Below are 578 nucleotides of genomic sequence, written 5' to 3' on the forward strand. Positions count from 1 at the left end.
TTACAGTAAAAAATAAAATAATAAAATATATGAATTTTAATCTTATATTTAGGTTAAATAAGATACAGTTATAAGATATATCATTTAATTTATTTTTAAAGTCTGCAAAAATAAGTTTGTACTTTGTATTTGAAATATATCACTGTGAAACAAGTTTTCACACATTAAAATGGCAGAATAAAAGAAAAACAATAAAAGTAAGACAAAATATGACTTAAGCTGACACACTCGGCTGTGGGATATTTACAGGAGATAAAGTGTACAGTCGAACTTCCCCGCAGACAATAACAGCACAGACAACAGGAACATCGTCGTGAAATCTTGTTGTTATGTCTAGTATCTGTCCTGGTGTTGGGTTCTGGCCATCTCTGAAGAAGAAGGGTTATTTAACTTGAGTAAAAAAAAAACATGAATTTAAACATTTTTAATCAATTAATCACCCACTCCTCTGCTTAATTTCACATACTTCCTACATTTTGCACAACTACTCACCAACTTGCATGCTTATACACCAAACATTAACAAAATTCTTAAATCACTCTATTTCTCAACTTTTTATTCTGTATCTTGGACTTGAG

General features: G+C 29.9%; 1 protein-coding gene across 1 annotated transcript in view; it reads right to left on the reverse strand.

Moving 5' to 3' along the window:
- Nucleotides 1-71: 71 nt before the first annotated feature.
- Nucleotides 72-578, reverse strand: part of LOC119591901 — an 11534-nt gene continuing 11027 nt past the window's right edge. Inside the window, exon 8 of the mRNA XM_037940653.1 lies at nt 72-368. Coding sequence (XP_037796581.1) covers nt 215-368 — 154 coding nt within the window. The 3' untranslated portion in view covers nt 72-214. The remainder of the gene's footprint in view (nt 369-578) is intronic.

Source organism: Penaeus monodon, chromosome 29 (genome assembly GCF_015228065.2).
Source record: "Penaeus monodon isolate SGIC_2016 chromosome 29, NSTDA_Pmon_1, whole genome shotgun sequence".
NCBI lineage: Eukaryota > Metazoa > Arthropoda > Malacostraca > Decapoda > Penaeidae > Penaeus > Penaeus monodon.